General features: G+C 45.8%; 2 protein-coding genes across 2 annotated transcripts in view; both read right to left on the reverse strand.

Moving 5' to 3' along the window:
* Positions 1-24,561, reverse strand: part of LGI3 (leucine rich repeat LGI family member 3) — a 120,403-nt gene that overhangs the window by 62,395 nt on the left and 33,447 nt on the right. The window contains exons 5-6 of the mRNA XM_078665518.1: positions 9,303-9,374; positions 7,699-7,770 (exon numbers count right to left, since the gene is read on the reverse strand). Of these exons, the coding sequence (XP_078521644.1) occupies positions 7,699-7,770; positions 9,303-9,374 (144 nt within the window). The remainder of the gene's footprint in view (positions 1-7,698; positions 7,771-9,302; positions 9,375-24,561) is intronic.
* Positions 17,065-18,069, reverse strand: LOC144792025 (uncharacterized). Its single transcript, XM_078666884.1, has one exon. The coding sequence runs from the start codon at positions 18,067-18,069 to the stop codon at positions 17,065-17,067; it is 1,005 nt and encodes a 334-aa protein (XP_078523010.1).

Raw genomic sequence — 24,561 nt, forward strand, 5'->3', positions numbered from 1 at the left:
TTACTCCCCTCGATTACACACTGCCAACTAGCATTTCCAGCGGCATCAATCAACATCATGGAACGCACCAGTTGTCGAGCATTTAAACAGATCTTTCATATACCTGCCCATGCTCGGAACACCTTGGTACGCCTTGAATTTGGGCTAAACAAACAGCACTATGAACATTGGGCATCATTTGTTCGGTACTACAGAGGGGTCTTTGCTGCCCCCCCAAACACAATGAAGGCAATCTTGAAGGAAATTTTTGTGAAAAGTAACAACTCGTGGGCCAACGGCCTTCTAACTGCTTGCACTGAATTGCACCTTGACTTGTCCACTGGCAGGATTTTATTTATCAACCTGGAACCTTAAAAAACATTCTAAAGAAACAAGTCAGATTGCTATCTAAGGAAGAGGACTTGAAGGAACTGGAGTCCTCTAGCAGCAACATCAGGCTATTAGCCAGTTCCTTCCATGATAAACTGAGCCAGTCATACCTTGACTCTGCCCTAAATACGTCAATTTTAAAGTAAATTCTGTCAGTGAGATTGATGGTACTACCGATAAAAGAGATCAACTGCAGTTGGAAAACATTAGAGGCTGTTGCTACTTGCAGATTGTGTCACCAGTATGAGGAATCCATGGCCCACATGGTCTGTATATGTCACCGTTTCAATTACGCACGTCGCACTTTACTGAAACCCTTGTTTTTAAAATATGGGATACGCACCTGTTTAGATGCCATGAAACTTCTCTTCAAGCTGGAGATCCCAATTGAAGTAGCAAGATTAGCAAAATTTGCCCACAAGGTGAAAGAACTATTACATAACGACTCAGTCAAAGACTAGAGACAAACAGTAGTTTTAAACGTGTGGTCCCCCTTTTTTCTTAAACTAGTAATCACCAGAATGTTTTAAAGAAATGATTATCCATACTAATATTATAAAGAGAGAGCCCAAACCTTTGAGGCGGGTAATCTCAGTAACCACAGCACCAATAACAACACCCAATGCAGCGTTGGAAAGGGCAGTTGCAGCAGAAGGACATAGGCTATGCAGACGGATAAAAAAATGTATACAAAAATTTGCAAAAAACTACATCATCCAGAAGGCTGAGGGCCAAAATAACGGGGAACAACCTTTATAACGCAACTTTTAGCACGCAGTGCTATTACAACGCAGACTTTAAAACGAAAACCATTACAACGCATTACACTGGGGGGCGCTCTAGGATAGGGAATAGTTTTAATTTACTATCCAACACCTTCCCTAGTGTCCACGGGGACTGGTGTTGTAATAGTAAATTAAACTATTCACTATCCAACACCCCCCAGTGTAATGCGTTGTAATGGAATGCGTTTTAAAACTTGCTTTGTTACAGCATGCGTGGTAAAAGCATGCGTTGTAACAACGTACATCCAAAATAACATCAAACAGGAAATTATGTAATAATGTGACTCACTATATTGAGACTGAGAGCCTGGAGCCAAATTGATCGTGAACAAGGGATATGCTATCCCGAAACGCGTAGATTTGTGTCTGCCTACTTGAGAAACTCCATGCTGTGAGGATTAAATAAAAAAGCACATAAGTGAAGACAAACGCGAGTTCGTCCCGTTTTTCTCCCAGCTGGGGGAATTGGTTGTGGATTTAAATGCGGCGTGGTTTTGCGGTTGTGGATTTAAATGCGGCGTGGTTTTGCCGCGGGGATTTACGAACCGGCGAGAGAGCGCTGCAAATTCTGGCGAAAAGGAACCGAGGGGTATCTATATATATATATATATATATATATATATATATATATATATATATATATATATATATATATATATATATATATATATATATATATATATATATATATATATATATACTAGCAGCCCGCCCCAGCGTTGCCTGGGGCAGAAAGGGGCTGGGGGCAGTACACCCGCTCCCGCCCTGACCCCCTCCCGCACCGACTCACTCCCGCCCCGACTCACTCCCGCCCCCTACCGCCCGACTCACTCGCGCCCCCCTCCCGCCCCGACTCACTCGCGCTCCGACATTTTCCTTTACTGCTGCCTCCTTCTTGCCTCCCCCTGCATCACAGTCTCGCACTGAACTTTCCCTTTCCTTACCTGTGCCGCCGCTCCTCACTGCACAGCCTCTCGTCACTGCACCGCCGCTCCTCCTTCATCGTCATCACGCACGTCGCGGTCATCACGCATGTCGCGTCGCGGCCAGCGCTAGGTCCTGGCCGGCGCTACTTTCAGGGGACTACTTTGTTTACAAACTTAATTTTTTTAATTTTCTTTTAATTTTTTTATTTATATAGCCTATGTCCATCTACACACCCTGACATTTTCATAGATGTATCGGGTGTGTAGATTGGCGCTGTGGTTCCCGAGTTTACCTGGCCAAAAGGTGCAAGTTCTCTCTTTATAATAGTAGTATAGATATATATATATATATATATATATATTATCTATACTACTATTATAAAGAGAGAACACAACCCTTTGAGCCAGGTAAACTCGAGAACCACAGCGCCAATCCACACACCCGATACATCCTTGAAATTGTCAGGGTGTGTAGATGGACATAGGCTACATTAAATAAAAAAAAAAACATAAATTTGAAAAATTTACTTTAAAAACAAAGTAGTCCCCTGAAAGAAGCGCCGGCCGCGACGTCTGCGTCATGACATCGAGAGCGCGGGGAGGAGCGGCGTTCAGGAGCAACAGGAAGAGCGGAGGACATGATCGTGGGGAGGGGCGCCGAGCGGCGGACAAGCGGTAATGACCAGCCGAGAAGCAAAATCAGCAGCGCGAGGAGGAGCGGCGAGCAAGGTAAGTGAAAGAGCCGCGGGTGCGCAACGAGGGACGGGCGGGAGATACAGTCATGCCAAAATGAGTCACCGATCTGCATAAACAAGCTTAACAATCGCTTTGGCCCTCATGTAGCACACAATGCTTCCATCATACCGGACGGGCGGAGGGACGGGCGGGAGACACAGTCATACCAAAAGGAGTCAACAATCTGCATAAAAAAGGCTTGACAATCGCTTTGGCCCTCATGTAGCACACAATGCTTCCATCATACTTTTATACTATGAACACACACTGTAAATCATGCACTAAAGCCATGGCCTGCAAGAAAACAGACCATAGCTCATGAAATGTAGAATCTTACCCAGAGGATGATAGGGAAGGGCCAGGCTCTTAACAATCTGCAGGGAGATTTAAATGCTGCCCCCAGCCACCTTCTGCCCCAGGAAACGCTGGGGCGGGCTGCTAGTATATATATAAAGAGAGAGCCCAAACCTTTGAGGCAGGTAATCTCAGTAACCACAGTACCAATCACAACATTCAATACAGCGTTGGAAAGGGCAGTTGCAGCAGAAGGACATGGGCTATGCAGACGGCCACCATATACATTTAAAAGGTAAAAGAACCGTGCCAGCAAAGTAGTCCCTTGTGGGCGTGTCTGCGTTCTGCTGTGGGCGTGTGCTGGGGCGTGACAAACGCTGGGGGCGTGTGGTACGTTCCCTCTTCATGCCATGTGAGTCGTAATTGCGCCACATCAAGGGGCACGCTTGGGGCGTGACACGCTGGGGCCGTGACATGCAGGGGCCGTGACAAACGCTGTGGGCGTGTGTCCACGCTGTGGGCATGTGTACACCCTTCATGCCATGTGAAGTGCCAATTATGCAATTGCGCCGCATCAAGGGGCACGCTGGGGGCATGACAAACGCTGGGGGCGTGTGCTACATTCCGCACTTCATGCCATCTGGGTCGTACATTAATCAGATCGTCTGCTGTGGCCGTGTGCCGGGGGCATCACAAAGGCGTTCACCTCGAAGCGTGGTAAGTAACCATTCGCAAGACTCCCTTGGGGGACTGCCCGTTGTCTCACAAGCCAAGTGTGTGCCTTGGCTTGGGTGCGCCTGAAAGGGCCGAAAGCAGTGTGTGGCTTGGCCTGGGTGCGTCTAAAAAGCACTCGGGCCGAAGAGCGTCGGTGTGGGTCATAAAAAAATAAGAACAGCGGGAAACAATCATTCAAGACTCACACAATTCTAATTGTTAGACGGTCGCCGCTGGCACTCAAGCGGTGGTACACGCGACTGAGCGTGTCTGCGGGGACAATTACTGCAGCCTCTCATGCGCGCTGTTACTGAACTATCACATTAAACCAAAATACACGCGCCTGCTAACATCAGCCAGGGCTGTAGCCGGGCTCAGGCGGCGGATCACTACACTAATTACATGCGCCTGCTAACATGAACCAGGGCTGCAGCTGGGCCTCAAGCGGGGGAACACGCGCCTGCTAACATCAATCAGGGCTGCAGCTGGGCCTCAAGTGGGGGAACACACGAATGACCATATCTGAATACACACATTACACACATTCTATTTCATACCCGGACAACGTCGGGACGGGCTGCTAGTGTTTTATATATTACTAACAGTTTCGTGAAATTAAATGATCATGTCTTATTTATGTTAAAAAAAATGTCTGGACGGAGCGTTCTCCAACCAGCCTTTTTCTTTTGTTAACAATTTTAATTAATTGAAACAATAAACAAATACATATACAGGGCACACAGACACAGGAAGATACCAGACAAATAGACACAGGAAGATACCAGACACACAGACACAGGAAGAAACCAGACACACAACCACAGGAAGATACCAGGCACACAAACACAGGGAGACACCCGGCACACAGACACAGGTAGACAGGAGATACACACACATACAGGAAGATTCCTGGGCACACAGACACAGGAATAACCCAGACAAATAGACACAGGAAGATACCAGACACACAGACACAGGAAGAAACCAGACATACAGCCACAGGAAGATACCAGACACACAGACACAGGAAGATACTGGGCACACAGACACAGGAAGATACTGGGCACACAGACACAGGAAGATACCAGACAAATAGACATAGGAAGATACCAGACACAGACACAGGAAGAAACCAGACACTGGAAGATTCCAGACACACAGAGACAGGACGATAGCAGACACAGGAAGATACCAGACACAGAAAGATTCCCGACACAGGAAGATACCAAAAACAGGAAGATACCGGGTACACAGACACAGGAAGATACTGGACACACAGACAGGAATATACTAGATGTACAGACACAGGAAGATACCAGATACACAAACACAGGAAGATACCAGACACCGACACAGGAAGAAAGCAGACACACAGACACAGGAAGATACCAGGCACACAGACACAGGAAGATACCAGACACACGGACACAGGAAGATACCAGACACACGGACAGAGGTAGATACCAGATACATGGACACAGGAAGATACCAGAAACATAGACACAGGAAGATACCAGACACAGAAAGATACCAGGCGACTCTGGAGGCGCATGGACACCGGAAGCCAGTGTAAAATTAAGGACACTGTAGGGACACAGACACCGGGAGATATGGACACAATGGGACGCTCTTATGAAACACACTTCAGAGAGACATTGGGAGACTTCGACACTTCAAACACATAAACTTGGAGTCATGGGTACGCACACATACACTGCTCGCTCACACACACACACACAACTTCACACACACAGGGGCACACACACACAACTTTGCACACACATGTGCACACGCAAACACACACACACGAATATGAAGAGACATGGACATGTACGGACATGTTTGCAGGGAGGCAAAGACACTGGGAGACCTGAGAAGACACTATAAGACATGACAACAAAGAAAGACAAATGGAGGCACAACGATTGGCAAACATGGGATGCAATGGCCATTCCTTTATACCAAAGACACTCCAACAAACAGAAAACGCCCACTTCCTAGGCATCCTTCGGCATTGCCTGAGTATTACAAGGGAATAGCATGGCCGAAATGTACTCTATAAATATAGAGCAAGAAAACAAAATGGAGCTCATCATTTCAAATGCAGCCTTTTCAGTAGCTGCTGATCAATTTAAGCTAGGAATATGTTTTTGTTTCCATAATATAGAGATTATGCAGCAGGAGATAGATTATGTGGCAAATGTGGTAATGCCACAAATCCTCAGGATTGACCAAAATGGACCCATCGTTCTAGAGGTCCTGCTACAGAGAAACACAAAACATTCTGGACAGGCCCATACCTCTTGTCTACTGGAAAATTCGTGCAATCACTGGTCAGCAGTGACTATGCCCCTTGTGGGAATCAGGAATTTTCCCTACAGGGGGTGTCTGCTTCCCTAAAACATATAGACATTCTGTTGCCTTTAGATCACCAGCTTCTGAGGATTTCTTCTAATTTCACTACAAGGCAGAGGCCCTGGCTTTTTGGGAATTCGACTGAGTTTCCTAGATAGCAGAGGCAGTGTTCGAATGCAAATAATCTGATGTCCCTTACAGGCCAGAGACACTTACTTCTCAGGACCTTTTCCATGTCCCTATATGCGCGAGACAACTGACTGTTTAGAGTTCTCCTGCAGTGGCGGCTCCTTCACTGAGGCAGAGGAGCGTCGTCGCACTGCTTTTAGAGCAGTGAAAAGGGATAAAATAAAATGATGGTTGCTGCGGGCTGGCTTAGGGCGGGGCAGGGCTGGTGGCTCATTGTGGGAGGAAGAGTGGAATATGCACACTAAGGGGCCTATTAGGATGGCAGGAGGACTTTGTCCGCCCGTCACCACAATGGAGCAAGGGACCGACCGCCGAAGTTGCGGCCTGTCCTGCCAGGAAAATTAGGATGTGCCCACCACACTGGCGGGCACATCCTCGGTTTTAACATTGCGGCGGGCGGTGCTTTAAGCAGCACCCACCACAAAGTTAAAGCCCATGTTGTGCATTGCCATGTATAATGTGACAGGCACTGCACGGTGCCTGCCACCTTATGCATGCCAATGATTGGGGGTATCATGGGTACCCCCCAGTGCAGCCACCCCCAACCCCGGGGAGCCGCAATGGGCCACCACGGTGATTTCCTGCATGCCTTTCCATGGTCACTGCCATGGAAAGGCATGCATCCTAATATGGATGGCGGTGCCTGCAAGGCACCGCTACCATTACCTGTGCCTTTTCTGCCCGGCCGGCAATCCGAACGGCAGAAATGCGGCAGATGGTCTTTCCGTTCGCCGTAGTGCACCTTGCCATACGAATATGGTGGGGGTGAAAATGGGTCATTTGGTGGGTGGATTGCCACCGCTGGGCTGGCGGTCGCGATCCGTCCGTGATCATAATGGGCCCCTAAGTGCGCATGAGTGCTTGTTCGGCCAGCAGTCATGCTCATTTTGCATATTCCCTACCAGGTTGTAATGGACAGCCTGATAGGGAATATTTACAGGCTCCCTGTCTTGATCTGAGCGCCAATGCACGGCGCTCAGACCAATCACAACACTGCATTACAGCGTTGTGATTGGATCAGGGGAGCCAGAAAGAGCAGAGAAGTGGAGGAGCGATGCGGCCGGCGGAGAAAAGGTAAATGCGCTTTAAAAATTATATTTTCAACCCCCGTCCTCATCTTCCCCCTACTAGCCACCACTGTTCACCTGGTGCCCTTCATAGCAGAGACACTGGCTGGCTGATTCATCATTTCCCCATTGGCCAGTCCACGCTCACTGCCCTTTCTCCGCTCATCGAGTGTCACAGAGGTCAGAGCATGCTCATTGGTGGCTCATTTAATGGAGTTAGGCCGACACGGTTACCCCCAGTCACACACATCCAAATTGACTTACAGGTCACTCAGCAGGGTCAGCGGCTTGAAGACATCTCTAGGAAGGGACTTGAGGTTATTGTTGGCGAGCGATCTGCAAAGAAAGTAGATTTAATTTGAATATTATTTCGTAGTGCGCCTCAATGATGTCAATTCACCAAAATGCCTGGGGAAGGTGAAGTGACCTTCACTTTTAGTCACACACACGTTTACACATAAACATACATTCACACGCTCTCCCACATGTAAACACACTCTCACCCGGAAGCATGCACACAGGATACATTTAAAAGCATTTTTTACTCACCACAGCTGCCAGAGACGGTCATATTCCAGCTAATTGTCCTCTATTTTAATTATACTAATAGTGAAAAATTTAATATGATTCCCTATTAGTGTGATAAACAAAAATTACAGAAAAACAAAAGGCTCGATTCACAAAAGTAATCTGAGACAAAATCCTAACTTTCTGACTTTCGGTATTCAAAAAGGGCATTTACGAGTAGTAAAGTTAGGATTCCTAACTTTACTACTCCTAAATGCCCTTTGTGAATACCGAAAGTCGTAAAGTTAGGATTTTGCCTCAGATTACTTTTGTGAATCGGGCCCAAAGAGTCAAGCCACAACCCAAGTCCATAAGGACAAGATAACTGTGTTCCGGGCACTGATTTTGACACCTCTGAGGCTGGGGATTGCAAAGGAAGTTCCAGGGGTCGCAAGGGGCATGCCAGGGGTCACAGCTGCTACCAATGGCGACCCCTAAATGACATCCATGGTGCACTGTCATCTGCCCAAGTGTAAGGTAAGAGGGTAAAGCCAGAGATATTGTGTTCAGAAGGGCTTCCCTCAGGATGCGCACCTCGGGTTGCACTCACAGGGGAAAGGGTGTAAGGTATCCTATTGGCATATGGGGCTGTCTCAGTGATTTCACTCACAAGCAGGACATATTCTCTAAGACACTTGTGCCTGTTTGTGATGTGTGTGCATGATGGGTCTCCGGATGCGCAACTGGTGTTTGCGCCGCTTTGTGCTCCGGGGCACTTTGGTATTATAAAAGGGGCGCAGACACGTGTGCATCCCCTTCACTAATACCGGTAGCGCTGGCGCACAACGCGCCAGCGCAACCTTCAGAGGGCGTTCCCTCATTTGCATAAGGGCGTGCCTTATGCAAATGAAGGAATTCATTCGACTCTGAGCCTGATCCATAATACAGACACGGGAGCAGAGGCAGAGAAGCCCTCAGGAGGTGCTCTGACAGTGAGTCATTTAAAAGGTGGCGCACTGTCAGTGTGCCTTCTGAGAGCAGCCCTCTGCAGGGGGTCCCATGGACCCCCCAGACATCCCCATGCAGGGGGATGCAGTTACTGACTGCACCCGCCTGCAAGGGGATCTCTATTCCCCTGTAAAAGAACAGGCGGGTGCCGCCTGCACTGTCAAAACACAGAGCGGCTACTCCATTTTTTCACATAAATGCGCTGCCCTGGGGGCAGTGCATACATCCTCATAGGGCGCATTATCATTGTTTGCACTTGGTGCATCTTGTAAGTGCAAACAATGACAATGCATAATACGGCCTCAGGCACCCATTTCACACATAAACCAATCACGTGCTCATTTTATACTTACAGGTGTGTCAGGGTCTTCAGGCCGCGGAATGTGTGCCGTGACAGCGCTTGGATGTCGTTATTCTCTATGAATCTAGAAAAAGATTAAAATAATAGCAGACGTTTGCGGTTGTCCCATGAACCTTGATTATGGCTAAATAGTCCAAAGGCATTACGTGGGAATACAATCTTCTCCAGAGGGAGATTTTACTTGCTAATTATTATCTCTCAAATTTTCCAGACAGTAATCCAAAGCATGCTAAACTGTGACGTAGTTTCTTTTTCAAAGCAGCATTAACTTTGGCGGGCAAACGAACTATATGCTCATATTCCTAAGCTAAAACATAGCATAAACAGTCAGAAGGTTATGTGTTAGCGTACACTACAAAAAAATTGAAAACGAATAGAATTTGCAGGGCTATAGGCAACACAAGTACCACACAAAAATGTACATAAGTGCGTTTTCATCCCTCAAGGATGTGCCCTTAATCCACTCAGGTCTGAGGGGTGCTAAGCTAGCACCCACACGACCCCCTGAAATGTTTTTAACTTGAATTAAGAACAGAGGCAGTTCTCAGACCTCTACAGAAACACAAATCATGTCTTGTCAGCAAGACATTTGAATTTGAAAGGTTCTCTAGATCAAATTCTACAATTTTTAGGCTCCGCCTAGATATCTTTACATTTAAAAAAATACTGACTAGATCTATAACAAATCACAAAGAGCTTCTGTTGACGTCCAAGCAATATCTTCTTGTGAAGAGTGGTTTAATTTTACCCGCTGTTGTTTGCTAAGAAAATATTGATAAGAGGATTCGTGTTTGCACCACAAAAGTGTTGATCATTTTGGGACTCCTCTATAAGCCTGACCGTTCCTTGACCAATATACATGGAAATTAGCAACAAATGCTCAGAGGTGGGAGGAATTCAAAATGTAGAAAAAGGTTGGGGGGCATGGCTATGCCGGCATCCAAGATGGCAGCGTGGCAGTGAAGCATCGGGCCTGAAAGCCAAAAATGGTTGGTTTCCCCCCTCCCACTATTCAGCTGATTCTTTGCATGGAGAAAGAGACAGTGATAACCTAGACACTCGCCCAATCTGCTTGCCTGCAGATGGGTGCCTGATTGGAGGCGGGCAGCTGGGTGCTGCGGACTGGTGCAGCCTGGTGTGGTCCTTGGAGGCCCCGCGGCATCAGGGGCCTGCGGATCAGCGTGAGGATGGGGCTATCGAGCACCGCTGGGTTGGCCAGGCTAATTTGCCAGACCTCCCCTTTCTCACACACGCCGCTACTGCTGCTAGACATCCTGCCCATGGGGGCCCTTCGGGGGACGTGGCCCTGTGGTGCTGAAGCTCGGACTGACACCAGGAGTAGCAGGATTTGGCTGTGTGTCATGCCTGGGCCTTTTCGGTCGGCAGCTGCAGGGTGTGCTGCTTCCACAACTGTTGTGCTGTCTGCTGGTGGGTCTGCTGAGTGGCGGAGGCCATGTGCACTGGTGCAGCTGCTGCCCAATTAATTATTGGCCCTAAATGAATACTCTACAGCAACAAGATACTCTGCAGCACCAGGTGTCCTACAACATGAAACCACTGAGCCGACCGAGCGCCTGCATCTTGTTGTGTCCCTACTTTTGTACTGTCTGGCAGTGCATTGAAAGAGAAGTGACAAACTGTAAGTCTTGGGGGACCCCTTGTGACTTACCATGCACTTCGCATGAGGTCTGGGTGCTCCACGTATATTGCCACTGTAGGTTTATCGCCCTGCATTTAAAATCTATTGATACCCGCTTTGAAACACTTACCAGCAGACTACACCACATACACAAGTGGCTATTTTGCCACAATGTCAGATTGGATGGTGTGGAGAGGCAAATCCTTGAAATTAATGATGATGCCACAGCTATTATGAAATGACTGGAGAAGGTGGGGAAGCTGCTCAAATCAGCAGTGGCTAAAAAATGAAGACCTTGAGGCACGGACACGCCACAATAATCTTAGTATCATGGGGGTGGCAGAGGCCGCGAATATCGGCAACCCTGATGTCTTTGTCAAACATCTCCTCATTGAACTCTTTAGCAGATAGAACTTTACTGATACATTCATAGTAGAGTGAGCCCACAGGTCACTTGGGCCCCATCCTACACCTGGAGCGCCACTCCACTTTATCTTAGCCCGCTTACTAAACTTCAGAGACAGGGACACAGTATTGCGCCTGGGCCAGGAACAAGGTCCCCTACAACACCAGGGCTCTACCATATTACTGTTCCCAGACCTCACAATGGCTGTCCAAGAAGCGCGATGCAAATTCTTAGACAACAAAAATACTTTGCGGAAACAGGGGCTCAAATACAGTATGTTGTAACCAGCTCTCCCACTGCTGCTGCTCCAGATGGCTTCCGCGATCCATCTGACTAGCTACCATCTGCCTCTGCATCTCTGTCTCATCACTGTACATATATACTGCCTGTGCTGTTTTTCCTTCCAACATAATACAAATTGTGAGTTTCATTAGTAATCATATGTTACTGTCACACCATAGCCCGACTCGACTGCCTCTCACACTTAGGTATCACGTATCAGAAGGGCATCGGCTGCCGTAGTGTTGCAATCACTCCATGGTGTGTACCACATTGATTGAAAATTTTAATGTTTATTGGTTTGTTTGGGATTTGCCAGAAGTTTTCAACTCTGCTGTGGGTGGGGAGGTGGGCTGTATTGGATGTATTTTGTTGATGCTTGAATGTTCACATCTTGTCAGACTACACAACGACTCTGTATTACACTCATTTAGACTTTTCCTTAATACTCTCCTACCTGATGGGGAACCAGACTAGAGGAGGTGGAATTAACCTGTCTGGTGTGGAATATTCACGTCCTTAACAACTCCCAAAAGGGGAAACAAGTGCTCTCATACCTTACCAATCATGGCGTTAAGGTGGCATTCCTCCAGGAGATGCACCTTTCCACTAGGGATGCATGCTCCTACACCTGTACATGCAGGGAGAGTCGATATGTCTCCAACTATAGCTCCTAATCCCATGGGATTTGCACCCTGATACATAAAAGTATCCCCTTTACACATCATCATAGCTTTATAAATAGAGACGGGAGGTATGTGATTATCTCTGGCATGTTGGCAGGCAGGATTACACTACTGGTTAATATTTATGCTCCTAACTTGGATCCCCCAGATTTCTTTTTTGAAGTCTCTGCAGTTATGGGACAGTCGGAAGCCAATTTAGTGCTCCTGCGAGGCGATCTGACCATGGCTTATGACCCAATACTAAATTCTACTGATGCCGGTATTAGTGGCAAACCTTGCGCCCTGCGCGTATTCCAGGATATGGTAGACATTTTCATTCTGGTCATTGGGTGGCGGTCATGCAATGTTAACACACCAGGCTACACATTCTACTTGGCATCCCATGGTGTTTGGACACGTATTGACTACGGGTTTATGTCCCGGAATGCAACCCTATGGATGGCCGACATAGCACTTCTCCCTCGCACCTTAGCAGATCACACTCCAGTTAAGATACAACTGCGAATCCCATATGCTCGGGGCTTGGTGAGACAGTGGTGATTTCCAGATCACGTGTTGCATGATATGCTGTTCTGGTCAGAGTTACGTGACTCCATCATGGAATACTTCACGCTTATCACTGGGTTGGTCATCACACAGGCCGCCCTTTGGGAGGCCTGCAAAGCCTACATAAGCCGCTTCTGTATTTCCAAACATGCTGGAATACTCAAAGACATTCACAATGAGTTAGGGCGAATCAATCTGGAACTATTGGATTTAGACTGTAACTCTATGAGGGTGGGACATAAAACTCGTCTCTATCATTGATCAGTCCTACTGGATGATTTTAGAGATCTTGTAGAATGCGAAGTGGCTTACCTTGGGAAATATACACAGGCGCGTAGATATGGTGAGGGTGGGAGACCAGGATGCACTTTGGCACTATTATGACCTAACCCGTACAGTCCCTGTGTGAAATAACACCTTACTGCTGAGGGGAAGACTGTGGTTGATAATGTGAACATAACCAAGGAGTAGATGCAGTACTAGCAGTCGCTATACACTGCGAGAACAGGGGAGGACACTACTGTGATATCATAATACCCGGCAGAAGTTGCAATGGTATGGTTAACAGAAGGCCACCAGCAATTTCTGGCAGCACCGATCACATGTGAGGAAATCATTCAAGTGACAGACACACTATTTGGGACCAAGGCCCCAGGGCTGGATGGTCTTATGGGCAGTTTTAGAAGGCTTACAAGCATGCCCTTGCTCCACGTCTTTTAGAGATCTACGCAGAGCCACTCAAGACTGGGTCCCTCCCTCCCACTCGCAGAGAGGCGGTGATAACGCTCCTGCTAAAGCCCGGTTAAGCACCACAGCTATGCACATCAGGTAAGCTTCTCTCACTTCTTAATCACACCACAAGATCCTAGTCAAGGTGATCACCACGTGGCTTTCGTTTTGATGGAACAAATCATATCTCCAATGCATACTGGTTTTGTTCCCCACACTCCCAACAGCGGTTGACCGTCTTGACGCCAAGGAGGCATTTGACTTGCTATAGTGGCCGTTACTGAAAGTGACACTGACCAAACATTGGACTCCTGCCTGTTTTTTTTAGACTGTATCATGCTACTATACACCAATCCAGTAGCTAGGCTGAGGGTGAATGGTTCTGTCGCATCTCCATTCTCAGTGACTAGAGCAGGGTTCTCCTAAGTCGGTCCAGGATGGCCGGATCTATGCCAAATTTTTAAGATAACCTCATTTATCGAAGTGAGGGATATGCTACCACCTAAAAATCCTGCATGGATCCGGCCCTCCAGAACCAACTTTGGAGAATCCTGGACTAGAGAGACACACTGGGGCTTCCCCTTGTTGCCCTTGCTCTTCATACTCGCACTAGAGCCCCTGGTCAGACAGCTGCAAAAGAGACACCTCTATCAAGGCCTGCGGTTTCGACATGGACCACTACTGGATCCATGTACGCGGATGATATTTTACTATTTTTCAGAGACCCTGTAACTAACGGTGCCTTGTACGTTGGTATACCCCCATGACTGGGCGCATTGCCATTATTAAAATGGTAGTCATCCCCTGTTTTTATATCTGTTTCTGACTATACAAATCCCTCTGACCAACAGTTATTTCACAAATAAGCAGAGCCTTTTTCTCCACCTGATATGGGTGAGCGGTCACCCCAGAATTTGATGGGAGGTTTTAACACTTCCATATGAGCGAGGGGGATTAGGAGTACCAGATCTTCAGTTGTAGTAGCAGCCCAATGTCTTTTCATATATTACTGGTATTATGCATATTACCATACCTGAAACCGGAAAGGGACCAGGCAGGGAAAACCCCACTCCCCGATATCCTATCAGTGGGTCTCCCAAGAGATCCCTCAGATATTTAAAACATTTCTACTACCAGTTGGTGGGGACAAAGCTTCATAGGTGCCTGAGTGGTGGGTTAATGTACTCTCCAGCTACACCACTAGTTCATAACAGCTGGATACCTCTTACTCAGGAAAGACTGGTTCAATGCACTCTGCAGATGCTTAATTTCCATACCATGGGGGACCTCTTTCCAGATGGGCAAGTTATCTCACAGAATGACATTACTCGCTCTGGGGTCCCCTTACATATGGGCCACATCATTCTTCGGCGACTGCACAATACACTTTGCAACTGATTTCCCTCATATCCAGTTGAACCAGAGGACTTCCCCCGATTGACACTGGTGATCACTGCCACTGAGGGGTCTCGATTCATCTCCAGGCATTATCAATCTTGTTTAGCTCTAAAACCCGGGTTGCTGAGAGGGGCCAGGGCTGATTGGGAGCTTGACATGGGGCACCCTATACCAGACAAGTCTTGATGTTATTGTTGCAGGCAAACAAAACTCGTTTCCCCTATTCAAAGGCATAAACTATTACAATACAAGTACTCCACAGAGCATACACCACGCCACACGTTTTGCTAAAATTGATCCCACGCACTCCCATAACTGCCCGGAGTGCAGGACTGATCATGCAGACTTTATACACCTTGTATAGACCTGCCCGTTGTTCAAGCCTACTGGCTTCAGATCCTTGCTTAGATTCCCGCAATGACGGGGGTCACTATTGAACATGATCCCCAATTGATCCAATTAGGATATGTCAAACCCCTTCCACTCAGTTATCGGTGCTTCACTACCATTGGGCTATTTTTGGCTAAGTGTCGGATAGCTCTTTATTGGGGGTAGTAGCTGGTCCCCTACTAAAGACAACTGGCCACGTCTAGACCCAAGGACATTTGGCATTGGCAACCATTGCGGGATTATTTGTTAACACTAGACACAGATATGTTGATGACTATGTCTGATGTGGCCTGATGCTACAGTTCATGCCATTGACCAGCTGTGACTGGAGACCCCATGCCCCAGGCTTCCTCATACTCCTCCCCCCTTATTTATTTTGGTGTACCCCTGTGCCATTTCGTGTATGTAATGAGCCATTGCTTTATTCTTTTTTTGTGTACTCTCGACTGACAAATGCGTGCGTGACCCATCACATTGATTTATTTTGTCTGTTATTTCATTTAATGAAAAAAAGGTTTTAAAAAAACGGGGAAAAGGTTGTGAAGATTTGTGAAAAGGGACAAGAGCTATGAAGCATACAAACAAGATCTTTTCTTTGCTATTTACCTATAACTGCACGTAGATATGATATTTATCAGACAGCGAAAGCAATTGGTAGGGCTAAGTTGTGCTTTCCATAATAATTGACTTTTTTATTAACCTGGGCATCGTTTGATACAAATGCACAGAATGTAGCAGTCGCTTGACTCAGCCAGCTTATTTCCTTTGTTTTATATTTAGTAAAGAAAGGTCATGAGGGGGTAAATTATTGAGGGTGGGGAAAAAAGGTAGGCCATTTTAGGAAGGAGTGGGCCAGTGGAAACTCACCGATCAGGCGTTGGAAGGGGGAAGGGTACATCATTCCCAAACTCAAGGGAAGGTGTTCCAAAATTGTCACCATCGATCCAGAGTAAACGAGCCGGGTGGCTGCCATTTGGTATATCTGGGTCCCATTTCATATACGCTTGTTAAAAAGTAACATTTAAAAAGGAAGAACAGGCCCTGCATTTGGCCTTGAGCAGTGGATTGTGGGAGCTTGGAGGTTCTTCACCGAGGTCCTGGTGCAGGCAGCTGATGGACTGTGCCATCCTGTGCGCATCAGCGGGTATGGGCGCTGGGCAGAGCCAAAGGTCAAGCCTTGCTGCCAGAGCCTGGTGTGCATGGGCATACAGGGGCCATGGGCAGGGCCTGGTCAGACTCCAAGCCAACCCCACTGTGCATGGCCAATAGATGTGTGCAGTGTGTTCTGGGGCTGGATTCTGTAGGGAAAGGTAAAATGTAATGACAGCACTTGATGAGAATACTCATGCCTCACAGCTGATGCATGTTCCAAGTAGAGGAGAGGGTGTGGGCAGTTGGTAGAAGATGTGGCCTAAGGGCCAGAGCTGCCGACCTTGGAGCTGGGTAGTCAGTTTCAAGTCTTGGCATCCGCTCAACATTCTGGGGCAATCCCTTAATCTCCTCGTGCCTACCAAAAAAAAAAAAGAATGTGTTCTTGTGTAATGCAACTGATGCGCATGTAAGGCACCCCGATAACTTCGGGTTAAGTTCGTGCTATATAAAACTGCAAAAAAAAGTAACCTGCAGTTTTCCTAACAACTCCTCACTCTCGTGCTAAGAACTGTAGCCTTATGGCATCTTTTTAAATCCATCTGCCACCATATCCGCCGCTTCCACCACCAGTTCCACCACCGGCTCCATAGCCACCACCTCCACCACCACCACCATAGGGACTGCTGCCAGAACTTCGTCCACCTCCAAATCCGCTTCCACCCTTCATCGGCCCATAGTTGGATTGCGGTTGGCCACCATAATTTCCGAAATCGTTGTAGTCACCACTGCCCCCATAGCCACCGCCTCCACCGCCACCAAAGTTTCCTCCTTCGTTGTAGTTATCGTAGCCTCCGCTACCACCACCACCATATCCTCCACCACCTTGGCTCCCATAACCACCAGGACTACCACCATAACCGCTGCTTCTTCCACCACCATAGCCAGAGCCGCCTCCATAGTTTCCACCGTCCCCGCCATAGCCGTTGTATCCATCTCCGCCACCGTACCCACGGCTTCCACCCCCACTACCGAAGCCTCCTGGGCTGCTGAAGTTTCCTCCTCCACGACCACCGAAGTTGCCGCCGCCACCACCACCATTGCCGAAGCTGCTTTCTCGGCCACCACCAAAACTGCTTGAACCACCACGACCTCTTTGAGAACCAGCCGTCTGCATTTCTTGTTTGGAAAATGCCTTCTTAACTTCACAGTTATGCCCATTGATTGTGTGGTATTTCTGAACAACAATTTTGTCGACTGTATCATGGTCATCGAATGTTACAAATGTGAAGCCTCTTTTCTTCCCGCTCTGGCGATCTTCCATTACTTCAATTGTTTCGATCTTTCCGTACTCTTCGAAGTAGTCTCTTAAATGATATTCTTCTGTATCTTCTTTAATACCTCCAACAAAGATTTTTTTGACTGTCAAGTGTGCACCAGGCCTTGCAGAGTCTTCGCGTGACACTGCTCGCTTTGGTTCTACGATACGTCCATCAACCTTGTGTGGCTGAGCTGTCATTGCAGCATCCACTTCTTCCACGCAGGAGTAAGTCACAAATCCAAACCCTCTGGAACGTTTTGTTTGTGGGTCCCTCATTTACTTTGAGACAATCGTCCATGTGCATTAGGAGGAACTGTAATCTACCACAGGAGGAGCGAAGAGCCTAGGCAGAAAAGTTACTGCAGCTTAAACAGGAGAATCTTCTTGTTCAGGACTCATAGCCACAGTTCGCTAAAACAAAAGTGCAGCTGTTTAATACAATGTAGTGTTGATTTAGATGTACATTCCTGAGGTCTTATTTTTTTATCTGTTGTAGTTTGTCTTTTATTTTTTCATTACATCAGGTATATTGCCCTGTAAATTGTGCTAGTGATGTCAGGAATAAAGAAATTGAGGATTTAAAAAAAACAAAAACTTCTACTAAAAAACCTGATGTTCCCAATTCCTTGTTGGAATGTTGCTTTTATAAAAGCTCACATTTTTAATGAAATACAACACTAACAAAAACTTAATAATAATGTATTCTGTTTAGAGGATGAATTCAAAGGGTCCCATCATGTCTGTATAGTTTATCAACCTCCTAGCAGTTGCATTCTTGGGTGCTTGGCTGCTGACATTGTTCTTGAGCAGATCTAGTGTGTTTGAGACAGTATCTTCAGATCACAGTGATAATATGTATGAATCTACCCAAGCATGAAAACGTGGTGTCAATTAATTATTTCCAACTGCCAATACATTTCAGGATTCATAGTGTGTGCTACTGACCTTGTAAAGTAGTTTGTGATGTTTAAACATAGGTTAAATATTATATATTTGTTAAGTGCTAATGTACAATGTTAACATCTGTAAGTTATACTGAATACAAGGATGTTGTATTATTGTGAGCTGTCCGGCCATTGCTGAGTAATATATAGTTCAGTTTCAGTCGTGAGTTCTTTAAATTATTACAAATATGTTTTTCTCGGTGCAGGAATTCTCAGGCTTGTATATTGTTTGCTACTTCCCTTTCACTTGTGATTTTAGCATTCTCCATCAGTGACATGGCTCTCTGTACAATTAAGGTTGGCAGCTCTATGAATCTCGTCAGCTCTAGAGACAAGAAACTTGACGGCCTGGTTCGTTCCCTTGAAGCACTCCTTTTCTTCCAGCAATCAAATCTAAAACCTTTCATATTAATTAGAAATAAACCTCATTTGAATGTCCTAATCCGCTGCTATCTTCAATTGGCCACAGGCCTATCTTAAACCGCTGAATCACGGAAGTAGCAGGACTGCAGAACTGAATGTTGATTGTACATTTCAAATGCATATTAGTCCTTATGAACTGAGATATTTATTTATACATTTTAGACTTATCGTTTGGTGTGTAGCGTATTTACATTCAGACTTATTATTAAGTGTGTAGAGTATGAATGCAAATTATTTAGGCCTGATTCAATGATTTAGTACTCCTGTCTTACCACGTGAATTCCAGGAGTAAGTCAGTAGTACTACAAGAATAAGTGAAGGCAACATATTTGTGAATCGGGCCATTATCGTTTAGCGTGTTGAATATTTGTAGTACTTAAGTAAGGTTAATAAGCTGGAGTATTTATTTTACTGTTTGTTAATTGTTTACTTTATTTTAGCAATTACTGCTTGCTTGCACTTGAACTATTTGTTTTAATATAATTGTATTCCAGCATCATAGCTTTCTAGAAGTTTTGATAGTTATTACCTTTGTAAGTATTTTCACAATACTTTCATCAATGCAAATACTTCTTAATACTGTAGGTAGAGACATGCATGAGATTTACAAAAGTAGTGTTACTCTGTTCTTTTCCATGCATTCTGCTATTCGAGTAAAAAATTACCTTCAGCTTCTGTCCCCTAATGTGGAAACGGCTCGTGTCAGCTTACTCTCAGACTAGCTAAGGGGCATATTATCAAGGGCTGGCGATAACATTATCGCCGCTTTAGTGGCCGTTTTCGGACGAAAAGCGCAGATAATATTATCGCTTTATTAACAGGGACACGCTAGCGCGTGTTTCCTTGCCTTAGCGCGCCTCTCATCGCATCGTTAATGAGATGCAAAGGAGGCGTGCCTGACAAAACTCCATGGGCAAATATCGCTACCCCAGCTTCGCAATACTATCAACGAGGGGTAGCAATATTTGAAATTGCTTTAACTATGCCTTAATGCAGGAATTTAATGTCTGTTAAATTCCTGACTAAAGCATATCTAACATGGAAGGTGGATTGTGGAGCTAAGGCCACAGGGCCTTATCATTAAGTTATCGCCGTTTTCCACGGAACATCGCTGGAAAACCAGCGATGCTCCATGGAAAACCCCGCTATTGCTGGAATATTTATTGCCATAGCGCTAAGCATTGATAATACAGGGCTAGCTTGGCGATATATTCCAGCAATAGCCAGCGGTAATTCAAAGCGCGCTCAGCAATAATTATCGCTGGGGCTTGATAATATGCCCCTAAGAAAGTAAGACTCCCATCTCTTTTGTTACCATCACAGTATCAAGTAGATGCTATGGGTGAGCATGCTTTGGGGAGTGACGAAGTCGGCTGTTATGTTACATAGAGATACCGTCCCCAACATTACTGAGCATCTACCCGTGCGAGGGGAAGGACTGTCTGCACTATACTTGCTTCACTCCAAGACTGAGGAGATGAATGCCATAGAAATGTTTTATAAACTAGTCCAACATGTCAGCCCATGATTTGTAGTAATGGTCTCATATTACTCCAAAGGAAAAGCCTCTACCCCCACTGCCAGGCATTCGTCAACTGTTTCAGAATTCTCAGGACTTCCTCCAGCATGGGCATATTGGCTAGCTCATGTACTAGGCTTCCTCAAACCTCTCGCAACAGTAAAGCTCTATGTAGTCTTGAATACTTTCTAGGGGAGCCAAAAAAGATCCCTGTGAATCTACTGATACAAGATTTGTTTTTGCAGTATCTCATCTTGTTGGTATTGCATCTGTTGCTTTGTGTTCTGAATTTTAATGGTAGCGATGTTTACTCCCTTTTCTTTAGCAAAGAGGGGCAATGACTGGCTGTATCTCCTTGCCAATGGCTGCATCTCCTTGCCAACGGGTGTATCTCCTTGCCAATGGCTGTATCTCCTTGCCAACAGCTGCATCTCCTTGCCAACGGCTGCATCTCCTTGCCAACGGCTGCATCTCCTTGCCAATGGGTGTATCTCCTTTCCAATGGATGTATCTCTTTGCCAATGGGTGTATCTCCTTGCCAATGACTGCATCTCCTTGCCAATGGCTGTATCTCCTCGCCAATGATTGCATCTCCTTGTCAATAAATAAAGCAGTGAGCCGAAATCTGTCCATTATCGACCCCTCGAACTGTGCTTCCTCAGATGTAGCGCTCAAGATATCATAGAAAACTGATTACTTACGGTAGTTATTGCTGCAGCATGCCTTATTTCCAACGGACCACAACTGCGGCTCACATTGGAATCATCAAAAATAGGTTAGCATATAAAATATTTTTTGCTTTATCTATATATAGAATCAGTCCGAAATCCCCAAAGAATTGTCATCCAAAAGTATATTTTAATCTTCACTATTGCAATAAATATCATAAATGTTACCAGGCTGCTCAGTGATCAGGTGATCTCACAGTGACATTTGGTGAAGTGAGAAATGTGTATATACAACAAGGGGAGTGGAACGATTAATAAAAGCAATAGATGAGTAGGATAGATCTAATTTCAAACGTATAGATTATTTGCCTTAAATTATCCTCCCAACAATCCCTGGATGAGCGGTGCTAAGAAATTCCAGTCTGGATTAATTTTGCAAAGAAGCATAAGCATTTGAGAACTTAAAAAGAAAGTTTAAGAAAATGGCTTTTTTAGATTAGAATCTACTGAGGGTATTAAGTGTAAGCTTTGGACTCTTGCATGTTGTTTTATGCAGTCTCTAGGTTAACTGCTTTACGCCCAAGTAGCTGTGAACACAATCTGATTTTTGAGCGGTAACACAGAGAGCCCACAGTCTTGATGTGGTCTATGACTAAGCTTGTCAAGGACTTAACAATCTGTGGGGCCAATTTAGAGTATGGGGGACTGTCTGTCTGTGTCCTGGTGTAGAGGGGGTTCTTTCTTACATCTCCAGTCCCAATTCAAAAACACCCGCCCACTTGGAGTGCTCTGCTGGTCTTTGCAAAAAGTCCACTTGCCGACTTTCAGCAAAAACATCATTGCTGGCCAGACTGTCAAATCATGGCTTCTCACTCTGCAATCTTTGTGTTTCTAGGAAACAAATGTCCACGACAAGCAGTAAGCAGTAAATGTACTCCTGCGTTTTATTATTATTAATACTTAAACGTATAATGTGCACAGCTACCCCAAGGGGTTTCCCAGCACAGAGCAGGTATGGAGGATGCAGAGAGCCTGAAAGCAGATTCAGAAAAGCCAGGTTTTTAGGCCCTTGCGAAAGACAAAATGGGAGGGGCAGTTCCCCAGAGAATCTGGTAGAGAGTTCCATAGTTTTGGGCCTAGATAAGCAAAAGACACGCCTTCATACGAGACAAACAGAACCTAGGCACTGTAAGCAAGGCCCGATGTGAGGATCTGAGGGAACAAGAGGGATGATAAGGGAGTACCAGATCCTGAATGTAGTTAGGTCCAGTTCCGGCTTTCGCCTTGAACATATAGCATAGCGCTTTGAATTTGATACGATTCGGGATCATAAGCCAGTGCAGCTCGTGAAGAAGAGTCAAAACTGAGGCCGATTTTGGCAACCGATGGAGAATCCAAACAGCGGCATTCTGCACTAGCTGCAGCATACGGATAGTAGCTTTGTCGGTGCACTAGCTGCAGCAGACGGATAGTAGCTTTGTCGGCTCCCAGATGCAACACATTTTCATAATCTTGTCTGAAGATGATAGGGGCCTGGATCACCGTCCTTTGCGCAGAAACGGGGATCAGCCAGAGGATCTTTTCTAGCCATTTGAGCACTGCAAAACAAGTGCCCATCACCTTGGCCACTTGAGACTTCATAGATAGCATGTCATCCACAAGGAAGCCCAAGTTCTTGACCATTGATGATGGTGTAGGCAAAGCACCTAGAGAAGCAGGCCAATGTTGTGGTCCCCAGAGAGCAGGGTTCTTGCCCTTTTTGGCTGTTTCCTTCCCAGGAGCGCCTTGCATTACATGTTGGTGGTTGATAGCAGAATAGCGTGTAAAATGTAGAAAAATATCATCCAACCAAAATATTGTAGCCAAAATATCAACTATCACAATATCATGAAGCATATTATACACAGGTAACTATAGGTTCACTCTTCTCAAATCTAATTATACATACCTTGATAACATATGTACCACACATATATATGTGCAGGTAAGAAAAATAAACCCTTACTTATCTATTTGTATTTACCTTCACAATATCATGGAAGGTAAAAGTCAGGCAATATTTGTAGGACAGTATTTAAAACACAATATTCTAGTAGGATACTCATGTTGGCCCGGGCACAGGAAAAAAGTACATCTGAAGGTTAATGTTCATAAACCAGCAGATGGCTGCAAATTAAGTAGGGTTGGAGGATAAATCGAGGTAGCTAATATTTTGTTAACTTGCAGTGTATATAAGTTGATAGAGTCAATAGTGCGAATTGAATAAAGCATTTCTTTTGCTAGATAGACAAAGGTTCCAAACAGTGAACAAAATAGTATAAAAATGAACAACCAACACGCGTTTCACCCATTCGCCGCACAGGCCTTGGGCTTTCTGAAGGAGGCAAACTTATAAGCTATCTCACAGGTCGATGCATGATCAGACCACATTTCCCAAATCTTTTTTAAACCTATGTACGTAAAATGAATGAGTAGGCTGGAAGAAAATGGCATATGGCTGAACTTACAAAATGTGTTTTAGCGTGTTCAAATTGGTCAAGGACCACAGTGGACCATCCACAACATTTCTGCTAAAGGACATGGCTAGGGGTGGGACAATTGCACGATTTGACACATCCCTGGTTAACCAGGGCAGGATTCTCCAAAGTCGGTCCTGGAGGGCTGGATCCATGCCAGATTTTTAGCATAACCCCATTTAGATAAATGTAGTTATCTTCAACATCAGGCCTGGATTCGGCCCTCCAGGACTGACTTTGGAGAACCCTGAACTAGGGGATACAACTGCATATCCACTAAACTTCCCCTGGTCTTCCTCTGTAAAAGACACACAGCTGATGGATGGAATGCAGAGCACATCAAACATCCACCCCCAGTCAATGGATCTGGTTTAAATCCATCATTCTTTTGCTCATCATGCCATCCCAGTTGAGACCCAGCCATATGCAAATCAATCTTGCCCCTGTGCCTCAAGGGAAAAGTCCAGTCCGAAGTGCCAAGCCAGGTCCTCCCTGGACGGAAAACAAGCATCCTGGGACCGGTTCCGGGGCATCACCCCTCATCTTCCTCTGTGCAACAGGGGACAGATATTTCCCCTCAGCAGTATCATCATGTCCTGTCTTACTTAGAGGTGTAAATAGAATCCTTTATATTTCTGTGGTGGAATTACATGGCCCTTAAAGAAGTAGCTTTTGTCGTTCAAATGGAATACTGTTGT

The sequence above is a fragment of the Lissotriton helveticus genome, chromosome 11 (assembly GCF_964261635.1).
Source record: "Lissotriton helveticus chromosome 11, aLisHel1.1, whole genome shotgun sequence".
Lineage (NCBI taxonomy): Eukaryota > Metazoa > Chordata > Amphibia > Caudata > Salamandridae > Lissotriton > Lissotriton helveticus.

Coding starts and splice junctions, on each gene's coding strand:
- LOC144792025 (XM_078666884.1), bottom strand. CDS start 18,069: ATGAGGGACCCACAAACAAAACGTTCCAGAGGGTTTGGATTTGTGACT.